The sequence below is a fragment of the Brassica oleracea genome, chromosome C8, assembly GCF_000695525.1.
Source record: "Brassica oleracea var. oleracea cultivar TO1000 chromosome C8, BOL, whole genome shotgun sequence".
Taxonomy (NCBI): domain Eukaryota; kingdom Viridiplantae; phylum Streptophyta; class Magnoliopsida; order Brassicales; family Brassicaceae; genus Brassica; species Brassica oleracea.
The window spans coordinates 8,225,251-8,245,468 of NC_027755.1; the positions used below are offsets into that span (position 1 = coordinate 8,225,251).

At 37.2% G+C, this 20,218-nt stretch overlaps 2 protein-coding genes and 1 pseudogene across 7 annotated transcripts; 2 read left to right on the plus strand and 1 right to left on the minus strand.

Annotated features, from left to right (window-relative positions):
- The first annotated feature begins 626 nt into the window (after positions 1 to 626).
- Positions 627 to 3,263, plus strand: LOC106312379. Of its 6 annotated transcripts, none has more exons than XR_001264168.1 (6): positions 627 to 967; positions 1,063 to 2,300; positions 2,391 to 2,546; positions 2,633 to 2,796; positions 2,924 to 3,019; positions 3,093 to 3,263. XR_001264168.1 is itself a non-coding variant. In XM_013749878.1 (5 exons), the coding sequence occupies exons 1-4, from the start codon at positions 775 to 777 to the stop codon at positions 2,780 to 2,782; spliced, it is 1,737 nt and encodes a 578-aa protein (XP_013605332.1). In that variant the 5' UTR covers positions 627 to 774; the 3' UTR covers positions 2,783 to 2,796; positions 2,924 to 3,263. The 6 variants fall into 6 exon arrangements, 2 of the variants coding, with proteins under 2 accessions (XP_013605332.1, XP_013605333.1); XR_001264169.1 differs by having other exon boundaries at positions 2,924 to 2,989; XR_001264170.1 differs by having other exon boundaries at positions 2,633 to 2,783.
- Positions 3,264 to 4,352: 1,089 nt separating this feature from the next.
- On the plus strand, positions 4,353 to 5,926 carry LOC106309932 (caffeic acid 3-O-methyltransferase 1). The gene is made up of 4 exons (XM_013747091.1): positions 4,353 to 4,920; positions 5,027 to 5,343; positions 5,426 to 5,490; positions 5,581 to 5,926. Exons 1-4 carry the CDS (start codon positions 4,535 to 4,537, stop codon positions 5,881 to 5,883), a joined length of 1,071 nt encoding a protein of 356 aa, XP_013602545.1. The 5' UTR covers positions 4,353 to 4,534; the 3' UTR covers positions 5,884 to 5,926.
- A 4,896-nt stretch (positions 5,927 to 10,822) lies between these two features.
- Positions 10,823 to 11,802, minus strand: LOC106308579 (annotated as a pseudogene).
- Between the last annotated feature and the right edge of the window lie 8,416 nt (positions 11,803 to 20,218).

Sequence of the window (20,218 nt, forward strand, 5' to 3'; positions counted from 1 at the left end):
TCCGTCGGAATGTCCGTCAGAATACCGCTGTTTTCTTGTAGTGCTAGTAGGTTCACCATCTGCTCACACTACTCCAGCCCAAGTTATGGACAATGTTCCATCTGCTATTATCAGTAATGAGGGTGCTACATCCTCAGAAAATGATCCAACAAACACGACCTCTCATTCAACCAAGTTCATCCAAGAGCATGGAAATATAGAGAGTGATTTCCATATTAATGAGCAGATGGATGAATATGGAAGTGTGTCAAGAGGGGGTAGGCTACTCAAGCGTACACAAAGATACCAAGAAATGGAATGGTATACAGTTCATGGACGAGTAAACCGAAGTCGTAAGGGTTGGAGTTCCTAGTCTAGCGCACAAGAAACCTTTCAAGTTTGGTTAAACTAAAGAGTTGTTATAACTCATTGGGTTGCTATAGCTCTTTCAATGTTTACTTTATGTACTAACTTTTTCGAACTATGTGATCTAACAAATCACATCTACATCTTGTATTTTGTCTTATAACCGATGCCCTTTTTTACAAAAGAAACGAGAGCATATAGGAATATTTTTTAAAAAAAAAGGTGTGAAAAAACAAATCGGGAAAATAGCGTCGTCATCCGAAATTGGACGAGTCAGTAACGACGTGTTTTGTTATTCGTTTATTTTAATCGACTCTTGACCTGAAGAAAAAGCTTCGTCTCTTCGCTTTGCAAGGAAGGGGGAAGGTGAGAAACGAAACCTTCTTCGAAAATCTCCTTCCCTTCTTTAATAGCTTCGAGGGAGAGAAGATGAAGCAGTGTAGTCTTGGAATTGATGGTTTACGAAGCTCTCTCTCTCCGTCCTCCATCGATTCATCTTCTTTAACTCTCTCCGCTTCCAAATCTGAACACGAAGATTCTATCTTCCGTGATTATACTTTAGACCTCTCCTTCTTGTCCTCCGATGATTCTCTGTCTCGCGATGTGGACACAACAACCAAAGGTAACTCAAAACTCTGTCTTGTTAGGATCTTTTTTGGGTTAGCGGATAATTGGGTTTTCTGTAAAGAAGCTACCTTTTGTGTGTGTTCTTTGCAGAAAGACAGGAAAAGACAGCCTTGCTAAACCCCAATCCACTTGTCTCGAAATTGCCAGAGATGCTGATTGTGTCCTCCACCGTTGCTGGCGATGGCGAGCTGGAACTGTCATGTGCCAACGCAACTGAAAATTCTTCTACAGACTCTGAGGAAGATACTCCTTGCTGGATAGGAATAAACTCTCGCGAGACTCTCGCCTCAGGTGGTGCCATTTGCAGGCGTTCTACGGATGATCTCAGTGGGTTTCGTAGATTGAATCCTTTGGCGCCACAGTTTATACCATCCAACTCTATCAAGATTCTTGAAAAGGATGAGAAGAATGGTTCTTCCTCTTTGAAGAAGTCTCTCTCTTCTGATTTCCCATCATCCTCAGGGGAATTCAACTTAGACGATGCTGCAAGCATCTTGGCAGATGAAAGTTTGGGTTTTGTATCTCAAGATAGCGTTTCTAGAAATGAGTTCCAGCAATCTAAAAGGTTGGATCCTTTGGCTCCTGTGTTCCTTCCCTCAAATGCAAAACTAACTCCTTCTGTCCATGAAGCTTTTGAGACAAATGCACATTCAACTTCTGCTCTTACTTATTCAGATAATAAGTCGCTAGGGAAGGTCAAGATTGATACACCTTCGGGAGAAGCTGGTCGTATTCATATATCAGGTTCGTGCAATCCTTGGCTTGAATCCACAGTTGGCCTTACGGAGTCTGCAAAACTAGGAAGCTCCAGCAACAAGTCTCGTGGTCAGAGGAGACTGAATCCATTGGCTCCTCAGTTCTCTCTTTCTGTTACCAAACCGAAAGCATATAGCTACGAGAAATACCAAGCCGTAGATGGAAGTTCTTCACTCAAATCTCCAACAGCGGACAGTAACTTTGGGTCTACTAAGTGGTATGCGGTGGAGCCAAACACTACACTTTCAGCGAACGGTAATCAAGATTTTCAGCATCCTTTTCCATTTCACGTGGTGGAAACTTCAGCGGGTTCGTCTTCAAGGAATGCGAAAGCTTTATCTGGTGGCTCATCTCCAAAGATGGATGTGATGAAACTACTTACAACGATCCATGGTCTGTCGGAGTTACTAACACTTGCACATGGTTCAGAATCCTCAGATTCACCGGAAGAGCTTGATCTCATTAACAGTACTGTACAGAATCTCAACATGTACATCCAAAATGGCATTCAGGAACAAAGCGTTGTACAACACAATTCATATGATCTACAGCTTTTATCTAACAAGAGTAAGGTATGTTGTTCCACCTCTTGGCTCTTGTAGATTTTTACAGAAATGACATTGTGTTAATGTGTCACCATGATTCAAAATCTTCTGTATTAGCTATCGATTAGAGACCTTCAGCTTCCGAGCACAAATAATATGACCGTCGACCTTGGTGTTACAAGGAAGGAGAAATACTCTGTGGTCTCAGGGGAGACGTTTCCAGATTCTGGTTTGTATCAATATGGTGTGACCAAAGATGAGGGCTTTGGTCAGGTATGGCTTTTTTTCCCTCTGCATACTTGAGATGTGTGATTTAGTGTTTATCAGGAGGTAGATCTTTGGTTCTGATTAACATGCAGGTTGTGGCTAAAAGTGGTTACCAGCAGAATCATCAAGGCGAGGAGCAGATTAACCCGCATGCACTGTTCTATAAAAGCTTATGGCTAAAGGCTGAAGCAGACAGGTGTTTGATGGTATACGAGACTTCTCTTTCGAATCCTGGTTCTTGAGGTGTGTTAGAAAGGTGACATCAAATCATCCCATATTACCTCATCATTTGACATTTTATTGAGAATGAAGTTTAGTGCAATTTTACATGTGGTAAGCCTTGCACAAGGGGTCCTTTTGTTCATTTGCTTTCGATTTTGCAGGTCGGCATGTAAAATTTCGGAGAACAGGGCAGACATGTGTTGTGACTAAACGTGCAGAAGGATGAAGTTGGTGCTCTACATGACTCGAGAGAATGAGTTTAGTTATAATCTCTGTAATTACTTGCATAATCCTTACTGATCGATCAAAACTTGTCTTACTTTTTGCCAGAATCTGGGTACTGTTTGGTCGTGGAGCCTTTTGATTGCTGAAGATTTTAATGTTTTCTTGTTATGTGGTCCTGATCTTGAATTATCAGATGTATAAACAAGCGATTTTGTAACTTTTCTCTTAACTATGTCATAACGCTCTTTTGTAATATAGTGCTTTTTTTCTTACGAACTTGCAACTGAGTCACGTAAGTCTTGGATTTTTCCATAGTATGGAAAGAGAATGACCCTAAGGAAGAAATAATCAGTGTTCCAAGAAAGTGGTTAGCTAAAATGTAGCAGGAAAAGAAACAATGAAACAAAGGCAAAAGGAGAAATGGCTATGCAACTCTTAAGACGTGAGTTCCACAATGGCTGAAACAATATCTCCATCAGTTGCCTTTAGAGCTTTCACGGCTTTGACCTTACAGACACCTGCTTGGGTCATCACAAGCCACAAGGTCGATGTCTCTTACTTCTTGTGGACAACAAGTGGTGAATTCAGAAACATCACTAGGGATCATGTTTGCCGTGTTATGCAGCTTGAGTTTGTAGCTGAGAGCTCAGATCATCGATCTTGCCTCATACCAAATATGACCCAAGTCCCGGAATTGGGACTATTGTAAACGTCTGGCTTCGATATGACGAGTAACACTTGGGGGATGCAATATTCTCCAGAATCATAAAGTTTTTCATTTACCAGGAAGACTGAGAAATGAGAGTTTATGGTTAGAAGGTTTTACATTCTTGATAAGAATCTTTTAAATGGTGAGGCAGGTTTCATGCCAAACTTCAGAACAGCTTTGCGACTTTTTCTTCTCACTTCTATTTTTCTTAGAATTCTCATTTCCTTCACTTACATGGCCAAAAACATAAAAGAACTAACCTCAAGAACATAAAAGTTCATCTTTCAAGAAGTGTAAACAAAGAAAACAAGAAATCCTAATGCAAAGTTGACATCACTATATTCAACTGAACAATACTATCAAAGTTTTGTACAATAGACGAACACAGAAAATTCACATGTAAGAAGAAACATAATAGCACAAAAGTTGTAACTCAAGCTTGACATTTTCCAAACGAGTAAAGCCTGAGAAAATGTGATCAAAGCCCAGTAATAGCCAATAGTCTTATTTTAAAAAGACCATTGGGCCTCACTCCACAAATATTGATGTTTGTTTCCTCTCCAAGACGATGATGCTCATTGACTCTGCCTGGCTCTCTGATTGTCTCTGCCTTAGTTACTTGTCTTATCAAAATCCCTCCCCGGAGAATATTCAAACCGACTGTCTCTTTTTATGGTCAGAATTGTCAAATTAGAAGCTATTACATCTTCTTTATAGTCAAAAAGAAATGATTCATTCATAATTTTAAGCTATCACGTCTTCTTTATAGTCAAAAAGAAATGATGAATTCTCAAAAGACTCTTCTTGGTTCAGTTTCAAGAATCAAAGGAATCGCAAAATGGAAGAAGAAAACCTTTCTTTGTACGCCATGATCCTATCAAGCTCCTCTGCTCTTCCTATGATTCTGAAGACAGCAATAGATCTTGGCCTCTTCGACATCCTATCCGAATCTGGCCCTTCTTCTCCCCTCTCTGCTTCTCAGATCATGTCTCTCTTGTCTACTCAAACACAAAAACAACACGATTCAACTTTACTCAATCGGATTCTTCGATGTTTAGCGAGCTATTCCATACTCACGTGCTCTGTTTCCACTGACCAAGGTGAGCCACGTGAGGTCTACCGCTTAGCTCCTGTTGCCAAGTACTTCACCAAGAACCGAGACGGAGGTGGCTCGTTGGCTCCGTTGGTTAATCTGTTTCAGGACAAGGTCGTGACTGACATCTGGTAAATTCATTAACAACATCCTAAACTCTTTTTGTCTGAAACATGATGCACTCTTTCTTGTAGGTATTGTCTTCAAGTAATCTAATTAATTATGAATTTATTTAAGGTACGACCTTAAAGACTGTGTTCTTGAAGGAGGACTTCCATTCAACAAGGCTCATGGTGCAAGTGCAGCCGAGTTGGTAGGCAGAGATTCTAGATTCAGAGAAGTGTTCCAAAGCTCCATGAAAGGTTTCAATGAAGTTTTCATGGAAGAAGTTGTGAATAAGTACAAGGGCTATGATGGTGTGAATTCGCTGGTGGATGTTGGTGGTGGAGATGGCTCTATTCTCCGTAAAATAATCTCCAAGCATCCTCACATCCTCAAAGCTATTAACTTTGATTTGTCCTCTGTTATCAAAAACACTTCATCAGCTTCTCCAGGTATGCATAATACAAGTTCCTGCAAAACTTCTGTTGTTTTGTAGTAATGATTTCAAAAGATTCTTGATTTTGTGTATTGTAGGCATTGAGAATGTTGCTGGGGACATGTTTACAAGCATTCCTAAAGGAGAAGCCATTTTCATGAAGGTTAGTTTATTTGAGAGTTTCATTAACTCGTGAGGCTTAACAGAAAATCTAACAATGGGTTTCTTGTGTGACTTTTTACAACTACAAAAGTGGATGCTCCATAGCTGGGACGATGAGCATTGCGTGAAGATACTCAGCAACTGTTATCAGTCGTTACCGTCAACTGGTAAGGTGATTGTGATCGATATGGTAATCCCGGATTTTCCAGGAGGTACACTCTTGGACAGAAGCTTGTTCCAGTTTGAGATGTTCATGATGAGCATGAACCCATCTGGGAAAGAAAGAACAAAGAAAGAATTCGAGGTCTTAGCTCGCCTCGCTGGATTTTCTAGTGTCCAAGTTCCATTTACATCTCTCTGTTTCTCTGTTGTGGAATTCCACAAGACTTTGTGATATGTACTTGTATTAAATAAATTGAAGAAAAGGTTCACATCCCCATGCACTATTATTTGCAATGATTTATCTATTTGTCATCAACACATTCATTCTCACCAAAAAAATTGATACTCACTCCGTTCAGAATTAAATGACGTTTTAGAACTATTCTTTTGTTCCAATATATCTGACGTTTTCCAAAACACTAGGTAAAATATAGCCATAATAACTTTATTTACCACTAGGGGGTGTCCGCGCTTCGCGCGGAATATTGTTTTTATTATTGCTAGAACATGCTCTTTTGGATAATGTAATTATGTTGTCGTTTTTATTTGTTAAGATCATTATTTGGTATTTTTAGTGTGTTATGTAGTAATAGATGATAGGTTAATATATTTTGTGTTTCTTTTTTCCGAATAATGTGTTGTTGTGTGTATAGTACTTGTTAGTAGTGAAATGAGCATCTAACGTAAAAAAATATTGAATTTCAATAACTTTGTTGGTTCTAAGATTAACGGTTTCAGTGTCAAAATTGTATTATATTTTTCTTCATATTTTTAAAAATTATAACTTTTAAGATGTTTTTTGCCCTCTCCTTATATTTTGACCTTAAGCCATCACCGTCTATGTATTTCCTTACCTTTCTGGTGTGCGGTGCTTCTCACCATCACCGGAAAAAGACTTACATATTCTCTTGTCTTTCCTTGTCTTCTTCACCTGTGAGATTATATGGTATTTGTTGTAGATCTGGTTTATGAGTTTTCAGTTTTTTCGGTTGATTCTCACGGCATTGTAGGTTATTGACTGCTCCTCTTCTTCCCTAGATTTCAGCTGATGTTAGGAACTGCATCTTCTTGGTTGGGTCAGAGTTTAGTCGTTTTTGATGTTGTATTCCTCAACGTTGGCTTACTGTCAATAGTCACTGCTCGTCTTGATTTTTAAGATCTAATTTTTGGTGTTCTGACTTCTATGCTCTCTTTCATAGCTCGAGGACGGTTTCATAGTTTTCTAATTTCGTTTCGTCTCCCTTTCCCTCTCTATTCTCGCATCTCTTTGCAGCTTTAATCGCATCTCTAGTGGTTCTCCCTTGCACCATGTTTGCCAGTCGAGGTTTGGATAATGTTTTCGTCCGTGCATGTTATATGGGCTTGGAAGGTTATTTTTGGTCTCAAGTTTAGTCTCTAATTTTGTGGTGGTTGTCTTCCATTCTCCCTCCCTCAAGTTGTTTCTTTCCTTTCCATGTTTCCTTTGGTATAGGTGTGCGGAATTAGTCTCTTGGAGCTTTGGTCCCTTCTATAACAAAGCTTTGTGGTTTTTCACTTGCATGACCGTGTTGTATATTCTTGTTTAGTTTGTGAGGTGTTTCTTACATTTTAGCTACTGATTGTGATTCTGGTGCTTTAGGCATATATATGTATGTTCCTGCTTCTTGTTGGCTTTGGCCTTTCGATTATTATTTTCCTTCTGACCCGCTTTCTTGGTTATTTGCGTTAGTGCTCTAGTTTCTTATTATTAGTTTGATTATCTTATGATATTGATAGTGAAATAAATATATAATTTGTAAATGAAATAATTAAAATTAGTAAAAATAATAAAATGGTGAAAGTTTATGCTATTTTTAATTGTAAATAAATTAAATATTTAAAATATATTTATATTATTTTATTTATTTCTTGAATTTTTATGGAATAATAAGTGTGAGAAGGATTAGATAGTACATAATTAGAGATTGATGGAACAAATTGCAATAATTTAAAAGTAAAAGGATTTAAAATACAAAAAAAAAAAATATAAGGACACATGTCAACAAATCCCCCTTCCACATGTCATAAGAAGGGAAAAAGCCAACTTTATATATATAGATTTATATTATTTTTTAGTTAACAAATTTAACTAGTCTGCTCTTTGCATTAATTAGTGAACGAGAATAATAAAGGAATTGTGTAACTTTCTTGTTTTGTGTGAAGAAGTGTAGAATGTCTTTTATAAAAATACGGAGGGAGTATGACTATAAAAAAAATATGACATGGTATCAACCTAATTGACATGTCAAATTTCCTTATAAAAAATATATTTACGATTTTATCTTTTCCAAATATCAATAAATTAAAAATATAAAATAATCATGTCAAAACGTAAACTAAAATTTTAAAAATATTATATTTAAATTTATTATTTCTGCGCTTGACGTAGAAAAGCTCCTAGTTTTATTAGAAAAAAACTGTAAACTCAAAATGTGAACAATGTTTCGTGTGAGTTACACAGGCCGTGGACTGTGGTACGCATGGTGGATGAAACAAGAAGATTTGGGAAGATTTATGTCTATCACAATATATACTAGTTAGTTGTAGTATATATGTGGGATCGAGCATTTCGAATAACTCACCGGTTTTGGGAATTTCATATCGAGTTCTAGAGAGTGTTCTGAACTGCGATCATTTGATAACAAGTGGTGAGAACATCTCGAGCACTGTGCTTTGGGTAGATTAAGAATTGTTATGTCTCTAGTCAAGTGATTCTTAATATACAAGTTGCTTTTTCATAGTATTGCTATTGTTCTATCTATTATTGGTATCCATCAGAACTATTTGGTATCAGAGCAGCTCTCATCTGTAGACCGGCTGGTCTACTTACAGGTTGAAATAATGTGGTAATCATGGAAACCAAGAAAGAATTCATAGCACTACAAAAACCGGTCATGTTGGACGAGGGGAAACTTTAGACACTAGAAGACAAGGATACGTCACATTATCAGAGGCATAGATGAGGATGCTTGGCTGCTGTACATCAAGGATGAACCGCTCTTACTATGGTTATGGAAGACAAGACTATCGTTCCTAAACCTAAGGAAAGGTGGACTGACTCTGACAAAGCTGTCTCAAAGTTCAATTCCAAAGCTCTCACCACCATCTTTTCTATTGTTGATTTTGATCAGTTTAAGATTATACAAGGCTGTGAATCTGCAAAGGAGGTATGAAATACTCTTATCAATCACTTCGAAGATAACACAAGCGTGAAAAGGACAAGAATAGATTACCTTGCTTCAAAATTTGAGAACTTGCGCATGAAAAATGACGAACCCATTGGACGTTTCAAATCCAAGATAAGCTCAATTGCCAACGAAGCCTTGGTTCTTTGAAAGAAGTATAATTAGAAAAAGCTTGTTAAGAAAATGTTATGATGCTTGGACTCAAGATTTGAAACGTATAAAGCTGTTCTCAAGATTGATGTGAATACTCATGAGATGAAGTTCGACCAACTAGCTGGTATTCTGAAAGTGCATGATCTTGAACGTGTTGAAGAACTTCCTAAAGGACAGAAAGGTGTAGCATTCACTGCTGAAACAAAAGAAGAAGATCGAGTGAAACGTATTGAGGATAATATGAGTCTCATGGCTAGAAACTTCAACAAGATGATCAATATGTTTTGTAGTTTTGACGGAAAAACATGATTTTACGGTTTTGGTGAAATATGATTTTATAGTTTTGGTGAAAAATGATTTTATAGTTTTGGTGAAAAACATAATTTGCGGATTTTGCTGGAAAACTCAATTGTACGGTTTCATTAGAAAAATATGGTGTTTCAGTTTAAAAATATTATACAACAATTACAATAACTTATTTAATTAATTTTATATTTGTATTGAATTTTTTTGGTTCTTTAGATTTAGAGATGCAAATATTGCACCCAAACTATACATTTTTTAACATCTCATATTAAATATTGTAGATTTTGCATCCAAATGCAACGTTTAAATATTGATGTAATAATGTCCAAACGAATAACATCTGAATATTTCTACCAATATGTAGCATCTGGATACAAAAGATCTGGATACAGAAACGAACACGACCTTGCCAATTTTCTTGAGACTATTGCTCACCCCTGAACATAAGCAGCATTCGTGTGTTTCAATTTTGAGAACATTACCTATATATTATTTGTGAAGTGATTTGCATGTGTCATCATCACCACATTCAATTTCAAAAAAAAATATAACATATCTTTCAAAACTGTGACATGGTACTAATCTTATTGTGACATGTATAGTTTTACTTATAAAGATTTATATTCTTTTGTAGAGTTTTTTTTTTAATATGGTAATGACTGTTAATTCATATATTATAATTAATGTAAACTTTTATATAAATATTTATTTTTGGAAAGACTATTAAAATACATTAATAACTGATAACTCATATATCAATATTAATTATATATATATATATATATATTTCACATTAATAAAATAAGCTAAATATACTTACGAATATATTTTTTTACATCAACATATATATCATATTCTGTATACACATAAACAATTTACCCAAATTAATTGGAAGTGTGAATCAAAAATATACAAAACTACAGTAACACTAATTAAATATTTTTTTTGATAGTCAAATGTTTAAGAATTTATTTGTCGGTTTTATTAAAAATTAATTTTTCTCAATTTAACATATGTTAATTATAACAAACAAAAGTCCAAATTTTTTGAGAATATATATATATATATAATTAGGTGATAAAAAATATATTTAAAATAAATAATCATTATATATAATATAATATAATATAGTTAATAGTTTTGTTTTCATAAAATATAATTTAAAATTATTAAAATTTAAATAAAACGAAATTGAATTAGTTAAACCAAAACAAAAGAAATAAGAATTCAAAATATGTATATGAAAATAGTTGAAGTTAAAATATAAAAATAATAATGTTCAAATGCAAATTAATTTTTTGAAAAAGTAAAAAAAAATACTATATTTAAAATTATTATTTTTTGCGAAACGGGGTAGAATACACCTAGTATACACACAAAACACATGTTGCAAACCAAGATGATTTTGCGCAAAATCATCTTTATATGTATTTTGCTTAAATGTCTACTTGGAAATTACATTTAGAAACGAGCAAGGCAGTATCAAAACATAAACTATTCTGCAGGCTTTTACAACAAAACTGCTTTCTTTTTGGGTTCAAGAACCGGAGGGTCAATGTCGATCCCCATGTTAGCTGCAGTTCCTGCAATGATTCTCATAGCAGACTCAATGGTCGTGCAGTTCAGATCGGGCAGCTTCTCGGCTGCAATTGTGCGCAGCTGGTCTATTGTTATTGTCCCAACTTTATCTTGCTTTGGATCTTTGGATCCCTTTTCAACACCTATTTCCATGATTCAACAAATTTCAAACATCACAAAATTCATACGGTATAAATGATTTTATTGCCAAATGATCTGGAACAAGGCTGTCAAATTAAAATCCATAGCTGAGAAGGAGCACAAATTCTAGCAAAAACTAAGCAAGATATAAGATTCACGAAAGCGCCTAAGGATGGTCAAATGCAAATTCATTGATCATGGCACCCTTTCAGGTTCGAGAAAAGAATACCTGCAGCCTTGAGCAATAAAACCGAAGCAGGTGGGGTCTTCAGGATAAAAGTGAAGCTCTTATCCTGCAACCATACCATATAAACGATCTCATAAAGCTATGCGAGTCTTATCACTATTCAAATTCCTCTCCTATCACAAAACTTGAAAAAAAATCAAACTTCTCTAGCTTAATAGAACCGGAAATGAAGATACTAACCAGCATTACCAGCAATTATATTAGACTCACATCTAAGACAGTGATTTCGACAGGAATGATATAACCAGCTTTATCAGCGGTTCTAGCATTGTAATCCTTGCAGAAAGCCATAATGTTGACTCCTTCGAACCAAGCGCCGGACCTACAAGAGGCGCCGGAGTTGCTTTCCCGGCCTCTAGAGCCAGCTTTATAAGCCCCACAACTGCGAACATTCTTTTGTAAGACAATCGAGCGCGAAAGATATGATTTTAAGCAAATCTCCGGGCAGCGAGAGGACTGTACCTTTCTTGGCTTTGCCTCCAGGTTTTGGCGGAGCCATGGCGATGACGGTGAGTGATGCAGCTCATCTTATATCTTGAGCAACAAGTAATCCGAGAGGGTTTAGTGTGTCTTTGCGTTTGGGCTTTAGTGTAATTTTTTATTTAATTAATTTGAGTTTATTATAAGTTTATATTTAAGCTTTATTTTTGATTCAGACAATTTTTGATAATTAATAAACTAGAGAGTTTATGCAGGTCCCAAGGAGGATTATCAAATCCCTTGGTTGAGCTGATTATCCAGTCTTTAAGCTGCGCCAGGTTGGTATCAGAGCCACCACTTTGATTTCTTAATCAAAGTCTGATCTTTGGACGTCAAACGCGTCGACTATGACTGAATCTAAGATTACTCGGAGAGTCTTAGCCGATCTCGAAGCGCAAATCTACACTTTGACCATGATTGTTCAATCGATGACCGTGCAACCGTTTCCACCAATAAACGACGTCTACGTTGAAGTTGATGATGGAGAGTCAAAGGAGGAAGATAACCTTGGGATTTATGATGATGATCCGGTGTATGACTTGTACGAAGATGAAAGTGAGGAAGATCTTTGCAAAGAGATCTATGGTCCCCCAATATTTGATAGCTATGATGATGGTGATGGTGATGTTCCTTTGAAGGATGATGATGAAGTTTTTACGGTTCAGATTGACGAAACAAACGTTTATTGCAACAACAGAATTTTGAAAGCTGAAGAGCACGTGGCTGTAGAATCTGTTATATATTTTCAGAAAAGTGTTTCTCCAATATATGACTTGCTTGATGAGCAAAGTGTTGCTCCAATATATGACTTGTACGATGATGAGATTGAACAAGTCACTATCGATATAGTGGAAGATGAAAGCCTAATTTTTGATTGCCCAATCTATGATACAGAAGCACTAACGCATTCTCAGAAGTCAGGAAGTGAGGGGAGAGAATTATTTTATTGGCTGAGTAGCATACATAGCGAAAAAGAAGATCACACTGATGATATAATACGTGAGACACCGGTATGTGTTTCAATTCTTTGACGAGAGCAAGGCCGATACTCATCGACAGCTCAGTAAAGAACCACCAGATCGTGATCATAATGACAGTGTCTCTATACACAGAGAAAACAGTGGTAAGCTTGTGGAAAGGCTGCTGTTCTTGAAAACGTGGTGTAATACAAAACATAGTTACATAAGCTTCAACTTCTGTGATGTGATTGTTCTCATTGCTCGACAAATTGATTTAAAGAGTGCTTATAATCACTATGGAGAGGAAACAAGATCGTACTATGAGACATGTGAGGGATTGTTTGCAAGTCCGGTGATGCAACAGAAGTGTGATTTTGATGACAAACAGTTTGCTGTTTTCGTTCTTCTTGTGGAACATGTTTCTATTAGGAGCCTTGAACGTTTTTGTTGGGGTGGGCTTGGAGAAAACATGTTTCTTCTTACACCTGAAGATCCAATGATTGTATTTGCTTCCCTTCACGTGTTGGACTGCATAGGATTACAACATCTGGTGCTATTTTCTTCTAGATCAGCTTTTCACTTTGACTTGGATGACCCTGTTTTAAAGCCACTGCTGTACTTGTGGTTACGTATTTTCTCAGGGATCATGACAGGAAACACATATGTTGTTAGCACACAACAAGGATGGATCACTGAGATGTTTTCTTCACAAGTGAAACCAGCTAGCCTTACTGCTCACTTTGTTCTACAGGCCACCTTGAGTTTCTTTAAGAGTGTTGTTAATGTTTGGGACGGAACGGAGGTACCAACGTCTTGCCATCATCAATTATTTGTTATCTCCAAGTGTGCAAATCTGTGTGTGAAAAGAGGAAAGTACGAACTCTACAACAGCTGGGATTTTTTCTTAAGTATTGTGGTTTCTTATACACGTCCTTTGGTGAAACTTTTCGAAGTGAAGCTTGTGAAAGTTCAGAAGGCTACTCATTTTCTTTCACTTCAGGGAGGACGAGTGTCGCCTTTTGACCTTTGTATGTCATATGTTTTAATGGGCAATGCAAAGTATAAGTTTGCTTGGCCACCGTGGATTGACAAGAAGGTGTCATCTCTCCTTTGTCTAATTACAACGATGTTTTTGGTGCTCTTTCGTGGCAGTCGATTACGATTGGGATCACAATGTGGAGCTTCTACAAGGAGACTAAGAACTATTAATCTCATATTTATGGGATATTATTACAAGGGCCCATATTTTCTTGTTCTCCAAAAGGATATTTTTGGATCAGTTGTGCTGATTAGTGCTGATTTACTGTTAGCCGAAATGCCATATCGTGCAAGGAAAGATGTCATGGTCTACGGCCATCTCATCCGTGGTTGTATTCGTATCAATATGGCGTTAACTTACTGGCAAGCCCTTGTTACACCTCCGTCACTTTCTTTGTTATCTCCTTTCGTGTGGTTAATGGAAGCAAAACCTGAATTTTATCGAGAAACAAGTGATGAACATATTTTGATGCTAGCTAAGATGGTCAAGATTTTTACGCAACGGGAAAGAGGGACAACGATTCTCGGATCCATAAGGAACTCTATTCTATTCTGGTTTGCACCTGAGATGCAATATGGAGTTTATAAGTTGAGAATATGGGATGTTCGAAATCCACAAATTTGTTTAATTGACAAATCCACGCCTCAAACTTTGGGGAGCTATGTTACTTGCGCATCAAGCAAGTACTTGTGGGAGTTCTATTGTTGGTTGTCCCGTATTCAGTGTAAAACCCATGTTTTTCTGCTACCATCGTCGATTGGTTTTTCGTATTAATATTGGGAAACAAAGTATTTTCTTTTCAAGATCCCTGGAATGAGGAGTTCAAGCTTTTCGCAAGGTTCGACATGCGCCATTGTCAGCTTCGTCCGCATGTGCAACCATCACATATTTTTACTTGTTCTCTTTTGAAAGTTGAGATGATATCAATGCATGGTGATCTTAGTTTTGGTGTCACGCTGGTTGTTCTAAAGTGTAACCACTTTCAGTTACGTGACTTAAACCCTCGTGAACCATTCTTTGAGGACGTAACGAGACACGCTTGTGATGATTGGGACTTGCAATATTCAGCGATGGATTCTTGTACTTCTCTTTCTTACGACCAGCAGGCAGCAGCTTAGTCATGTTGAAAGTTCTCCTTGTTTTGCTGTTCTTACGCAACTTCGTGTGTTTCAAGTGGACTATTTCGTGACCTATGTGATGGTTAGCCAAGGATGGTCTCCGTTGAAGCATCGGTTGTGGATCACTCAGTGATGGTGTCCTTTTCTCCATCATTTCTCACGGTGCAGTGGGTATTATTTCCTATCACTCCAATACAACTTCACTTGTACTGTATCAAATTTACAAAGGAGCTTGGAACTACGCTTACAACAAGGTTAGGAATCTCTTACAAGTGAATGAAAGTAGTGAAAGCAGAACGTTGAGTTCTCGGATTGGGAAAACATCCTCTACACTTTTGAGTTTCACTTTATGGGCGAAATAAGCAGGCCTACAATTCGGGGTTCGTAAGCCCATCTTGTGTACAGAATTGTTATTGTGATTGGTAAATCAACTTTAAGAGCTCTTAAATTTTTTTTTAAAAAAAAAGTCTTTGCTAAACGCCGCTAGAGAGACAAAAGTCCTGTTCGTTTGGTTGCCGCAGGTTTCGGCGTCAGCGGCAGCGGCAGCGTCAGCGGCGGCGGCAGCGTCAATGAGGACAATTGTTGTTCGTTTCGCAGACGCTGACGCTGCCGCATACTATATCGCGACCGCAGATTTTATCGGCGTCAGCCGCAGGACGCGGCGTTCGGACGCGGCGTCAGACGCAGTTTCCTGCGTCAACGAAACGAACAAGAGTTGACGCAGAATGTTGACGCTGCCGCTGACGCCGGTACCTGCGGCAACCAAACGAACAGCCCTAAAGTGAGATCTAGCGTTCTTGGCGGCGGTGGTGACTATAGCGCCGCCGTCGAGAATTTTCTTCTATCTCTTGCTTTTGTTTGTTGTAGTTCTTTTTGTTTACCAATTTGTTTTTGGCGACCTTTTCTTCTCCAACTGCAGTAGTGTCAATAAAAGGTGCGCTGAGTGTTTTCTTTTTGGTGTGGTGAATCTTCTCTTTATGTGGCTGTTTGACCTCATCACTAGGATTTCAGATCGAGACTGAGCTTTGCATGTTCTCGGTCATTATGGATCTTCTCAGCTCCTTTTGAATGAGAAGTGTGTTTGGATTCTCTCCAAAAGTGTATGAAGCCTGTCTTGTGAGAGAAGGCCTCTTGCATGGTTTGTGTCGTTGTTTATGGTTATGTTTCATCCTTGCCTTGGTGCTTTCCGGCTCGTGGTTTGGACATCGTCTTTTCATGTCCAAGACACGGTGTTGATCATGGATAATCTCCCTTCTTGGCTGATTTTCTACGGAGCCAGACCAATAATTTGGAGTTATGACTCATATGGGAAGTTGCAAGGATTAATCGTTTCTCTCCTTATCTTCCTTGTTGATTTCCAAGGTTTCAAATTCCAATAGGGTTCGGTTCTGATTGGATGCACTGCAAAGTTTACACCATGGTGGTTCTCATTTCAGGTGCATTTCACCTCTTTGAAGATCTTTGAATCATGGAGGATTGAGGTCTATTACATTCTTTTCTTAAATGGTACCTACTAGTATCGATCAAATCTCTAGTAGTTAATGGTTTTCTCTCTTTTGTACTAGTGTAATTCTACAGTATGTGAAATTATGCGTTTATGTATAACCAGTCTGGTCATGAACTTGCTTCACTTATGATAGAATTCAAAATTTACCCAATCTGATTTTATTAGTTTAAAAGTTTTCAAAATCTCCTCAAGCCATTTTAATTATTTATGTTCGCTAATATACAACTTTTTCTTAAAACCTAAAGAAATATAGCTTTTTTTTTTCTTTTTTTTCTTAAGTTACATCCCTTAGAATTCATTTAAAGAGTGTTAGTGAGAATTGGATTTATAATGATTATTAAAAAAATTCAAGTTTAGTGTTATTGGTTTATAGATTTTCATATTCCTATTTAAAATCTAGCGTTATTGGTTTGGTGATTTTATAATTTTATACAAAATCGTTTGTTATTCAAAAAGTTTATATTTTAATGATTCTACACATCTATTAAAGTAAATGTTATTCAGAGTTGTATTCTTAATCTTTTAACTCACAAAACTAGATTTTGAGAATACTACATGTATAAAATCATTATATTACTTTATTTTCATAGATTTTCACAATATACAAAATCCTCTACAACTCTTTTTTAATTTATTAAATTTTTCAACTTTTAAGATCAACAAACTCTATACAAATCTAAGTCCCATTGACAATTTTGGGAGTTTACAGCCAAAAGTTGATACTAATTACACAAATATTGAGAAGAAGAAACATGAATTCTTAAAGAAGAGCTAACCCATCCAAGCTTAGCAATCCACAACGAGCTATTTTCACGGTAACCCATCCACAACAACGTTTCCATTCAATTGTCGGAGGCAAGAGAAACCATTTAAATTTGAATCAAAAGAGATGTTGGAGACTTGTCACATCAGACTCATTTATTTAGATTACTTTTCTGTACAATCCCTCTATATATACTCAGTTGTAGACTACAAGAAAAAATTAATTGAATAAGATTCTCTCTCTCTCTCTCTCTCTCTCTCTCTCTCTCTCTCTCACTCATAAACATTTTCTTCCACAAAAGCATTTCACTCACCTTATTTTTTCACTTACTTGGTTTACTTACTCAGTTCTCTTGAAGAACAATCTTTAATCCAGTGGATAATAAGTCTGTTCTTGCAAGTTCTATTCATTTCTTTGGAAGTGCTCACCATGTTTTGTCCATTTAAATTCATCTTAAGAGAGTACACTTAATTTGTTTTTGATTTCTCTCTAATCCAACTTTCAAAATTCAAATTTCTACTTAGTTCACTCTTTTACCCGCTGGATAATAACAAATCAAAATGGAGCAAAACAAACCAGTGATCATTAATCTGGTTACCCTGAAGGGGGTAAACTACATTACTTGGTCACGATTGACCAAGACATCCCTTGGAGGAAGAGGTCTATGGGAGAACATCACCTCAGGTGCATCACCAATAATCATTCAAGGAGAAGATGGCAAGGAAATTGTAGTGGTAGATGAAGACAAATGGGGTCAGGAGGACCTTATGGTGATGTCTATCTTGTAAAGCTCACTTGTTACTCCAACTATGAAGTCTTACTCTCAATGTGAAACCGCAAAGGAGTTGTGGGATAACTTACACAAGGTGCATGGCAATACTTCAAACGCGAGCAGAATCTTTGAAGTGAAGAGGGAAATTAACAACTTGCAGCAGGAGGAGATGGACTTCACCAAGCACCTTGGGAAGTTTAGTCAATTGTGGTATGAGATTGAAATGTTGAGACCAAGCACCACTGATCCTAACACCCTCAAGGAAAGGCGTGAGTAAGACAACGTCTTTGGGTTACTTCTCACACTCAATCCGAGCTTCAATGATGTGATCAAACACATTTTAAGAGTTAAGGAGCTTCCAAGCATGGATGATGTGTATGCTCAACTTCAAAAGGAACTAGGCTCATATGGGTTGTTTGGTGGAAAAGGGAAGCTATCTATGGCAAACAAGGCTGAGAAGGTGGAGAATGATTCAGCAAACAAGGGAGCTTACAAACCAGCTGGAGGAGATAGGCTTGTGACTTGTAAACATTGCAAGAAGAAGGGACACTCTAAGAGCAACTGTTGGATTCTCCATCCTCACCTTAGACCACCCTCAGCAAACAAGTTCAACTAAGGCAGAGCACGTGAAGCAAGAGCTTAAGAAGTACATCCAAACAATGCAGTCTCAATGCGCATGGGAGAAGATGGGAGACCAATGATTTCAACCACTCATGCTGGTGGATCTACAGCTCAAACCACTTCTCATCTCTCTCATGATGATGCCTTCATCCACAAGTCAGACATTGAAGCCCTTATAAAAGCTCTTAATGCAAACTCTGGTAACATCAGTGTTAATGCTTTAAATTCTATTCACAATGCATCTCATACTCCAAGAACTTTGATTATTAATTCATGAGCTTCTCATCATATGATTATGGATGCTATACTGATTAGTGATGTCAAACTTGCTCTAGGTAGTGTAGTGATTGAAAATGGTTATAGAATTCCAATTGAAGGAGTAGCAAATCTGAAGGTGTTTGATAAGGAATCTCAAGCCGTTTACATGCCCACTTTCACCTCTAACTTATTATCTGTTAAGAAAGCAACTAATGATCTGAATTACAATGTTATTTTCAGTTCTAATGATATTTGCTTTCAGGATATTAAGACTAGTACGATGCTGGGAAAAGGTGTAAGCAAGGGAGAGCTTTATTTACTTGAAGACACCAAGTTTAAATCAGATTCTACTTATGCTTTTAATTATGCTTTTATTTTAGCTAGTGATGTGTTATGAGATACTAGATTAGGTCACCCTCATTCTCGTGCCTTAGGATTGATGTTACCTAATCTATCTTTCAAGAATTAAAGTTGTGAGGCTTGTATTCTTGGTAAACAATGCAAATCTGTTTTTTCAAAATCTATGACTATTTATGAGAATTATTTTGATCTAGTTCATTCTGATGTTTGGAGAGCACCTTGTGCATCTAGATAAAATCATAAGTACTTTGTCACTTTCATAGATGAAAAATCGAAATTAACTTGGCTAACTTTGATTCAATCTAGAGATAGAGTATTTGAAGCTTTCATCAACTTTCAGAACTATGTATTTAACAATTTTAATGCGAAGATCAAAATTTTTAGGTCAGGTAATGGTGGAGAATACACAAGCCATGCCTTCAAATATCACTTAACAAAACATGAAATCATCCATCAAACAAGTTGTCCTTACACACCACAACAAAATAGAGTGGCTGAAAGGAATAATAGACATCTTATGGAAGTTGCAAGAAGCATGATGTTCCATACCAATGTCTCAAATAGATTTTGGTGAGGTGATGTGGTATCAGCATGCTATCTCATCAATAAAATTCCAACCAAGATCCTCCAAGATGTATCAACCTTTCAGGTACTAAACAAAATTAAACCACCTATAGATCTTTTGCGTGTGTGTTTGGATGTGTTTGTTATGTCTCGACACCAGATGACCACAGAAACAAACTTGAAGCCAAGAGTGTAAAGGCCATGTTCATTGGATACTCTCACACGCAGAAGGGGTATAAATTCTATGTACAAGAGTCAAGAAGAGTTCTTGTCTCAAGAGATGTGAAGTTTGTTGAATCCAAAGGATACTATGATGAGAAGAGTTGGGAAAATCTTAAAGATCACTCACATGGACCCTCAGATATGGCAAACAATCTGAGAACCATTCTAGAAAGTTTTGGAATCAGTCAACCGAAGGAGAGTACGAAAACCAGGGGATCTTCCTGTCCCCAAGGAACTGAAGAAATAGTCCATCCTGGTCATGGGGGGGGGGGGGGG

Bases quoted from the DNA above. Each gene is read 5' to 3' on its own strand.
- LOC106312379 (XM_013749878.1), top strand. From the start codon at position 775: ATGAAGCAGTGTAGTCTTGGAATTGATGGTTTACGAAGCTCTCTCTCT. The intron at 2,301-2,390 runs GTATGTTGTTCC...CTTCTGTATTAG, and splicing joins TTTTATCTAACAAGAGTAAG to CTATCGATTAGAGACCTTCA. The intron at 2,547-2,632 runs GTATGGCTTTTT...ATTAACATGCAG, and splicing joins AAGATGAGGGCTTTGGTCAG to GTTGTGGCTAAAAGTGGTTA.
- LOC106309932 (XM_013747091.1), top strand. From the start codon at position 4,535: ATGGAAGAAGAAAACCTTTCTTTGTACGCCATGATCCTATCAAGCTCC. The intron at 4,921-5,026 runs GTAAATTCATTA...AATTTATTTAAG, and splicing joins AAGGTCGTGACTGACATCTG to GTACGACCTTAAAGACTGTG. The intron at 5,491-5,580 runs GTTAGTTTATTT...CAACTACAAAAG, and splicing joins GAGAAGCCATTTTCATGAAG to TGGATGCTCCATAGCTGGGA.